The sequence below is a fragment of the Prionailurus viverrinus genome, chromosome X (assembly GCF_022837055.1).
Source record: "Prionailurus viverrinus isolate Anna chromosome X, UM_Priviv_1.0, whole genome shotgun sequence".
Classification (NCBI taxonomy): Eukaryota; Metazoa; Chordata; class Mammalia; order Carnivora; family Felidae; genus Prionailurus; species Prionailurus viverrinus.
The window spans coordinates 32,209,709-32,211,152 of NC_062579.1; the positions used below are offsets into that span (position 1 = coordinate 32,209,709).

General features: G+C 58.9%; 1 protein-coding gene across 1 annotated transcript; it reads right to left on the reverse strand.

Annotated features, from left to right (window-relative positions):
* Nucleotides 1-464: 464 nt before the first annotated feature.
* Nucleotides 465-1,185, reverse strand: LOC125157603 (RNA polymerase II subunit A C-terminal domain phosphatase SSU72-like). The gene has a single exon (XM_047844492.1). The coding sequence runs from the start codon at nucleotides 1,155-1,157 to the stop codon at nucleotides 573-575; it is 585 nt and encodes a 194-aa protein (XP_047700448.1). The 5' UTR covers nucleotides 1,158-1,185; the 3' UTR covers nucleotides 465-572.
* Between the last annotated feature and the right edge of the window lie 259 nt (nucleotides 1,186-1,444).

Here is a 1,444-nt window from a genome sequence, read left to right on the forward strand (position 1 = left end):
GACTTAGGAAGCTCCAACAATTTGGGGAGCTCTGTGCCAGAAATGGGGATGGAAATCAAACATTAGTTCTTAGTATAGATCCAAGTGCCACGAGAGGAAGGCTGAGTGTGGACACAGTGAGAGGGTGGCCACCTGCGAGCCAAGGACAGAGGCCTCAGGATAAACCCGCCCCCCTTGCCCCCCCCCCCCCCCCCCAGCCAGCAGTTGATTTTGGACTTCGCTCCAGAATTGTGAGAAAGCACACTGGGCCCCGGGGGGGGGGGGGGGGGTGGCAGGTGTGGCAGTTTCTTTTTTTTCCCCCCTCCAGCAAGCTTGGGGGGGGGGGGAGGGGAAAAAACAAGAAAGCCACAGAGGTAGAGATGAAATGTACTAGAAACCGTTGTTTGCAGTTTTCGTTGAAGAGAATCAACCCGAGAGTCAATGCTCCCCGTAAGTAAAAAGCAGAGGAGAAGTAACCTGATTGTCTGTGGTCTGGTGCCCGTGCGCGTCTCTTCTCATTTCATACATCTGGAAGGGAAAGGTAGTGAGGAAAGGAAGGGCGAGCAAGGGCTGCAGGAGTGCGGCGGCGCCGGTCAGTAGAAGCACACGGTGTGCAGGAAGGGTCTGCCGCTCTTCTCCTCGAACTCCTGCAACAGCTCGTCCAATTCGTCCTCCATGTCCTCGGTGTGCTGAATGCACTGGCACAGCTTGCAGATGAGGATCGCGCCCACGGTGGCCTCTTCGTCGTTGTCCTCGATGTCCACGTTGATCACGTGCACCGGCTGGCAGGTCACTTGCTCTCTGGAATTCATATCTTCCACCACCTGGTCGTACACACTCTCTTCGCAGGTGACAATCAGATCAAACACGTCCTGGCAGTTCTGGAACCTCTCCGGCCGGGGCTTGATCCTTTTGTTACGCTCCAACATATGTAACATGCCATTTTGCGTGTAGAGGTCTCTGTCCTTGCGGACGAGATCGTTGTACATCTGGTCATAGGTGGTTTGGAAATCGTAAACGTTGGGCTGGTCGGGTGCGGGGCCCGGGAGCTTCACGTGAGTTCCCGTTCCAAAGGACCGGACGCTGAATCCCCGTTTGCTGAGAAAGTAGTGGGCCTCCATGCTCCGGTTCTGGTTACTGGCACACACCACTGCCACCCGCAGCGGCACGGTAGACATAGCGGCGGCTCCCCTGGCTGCGGCTGCGACGCCCCCGTGCGGCCACTCCCACGCAGCCACGGCCCTTGTGCGCCAGCGAGATGGCCACGGCGACACGTGGAATGCGAGGCGCTGAGGTCACAACCTCTTTGACGTGCCACTGCGTCGTGACCCGCGCACGGCGGGGCCGTGCGCAAGGCGTGGGGGTGTGCCGGGCGTCCCCTCCGCCTCCCGCCCTGGCAGGTGTCCTAGCTTCTCAGAGATGATTCCCAGGGACTCGTGTCGCCCCGTGCTCACACCCCTTTGCA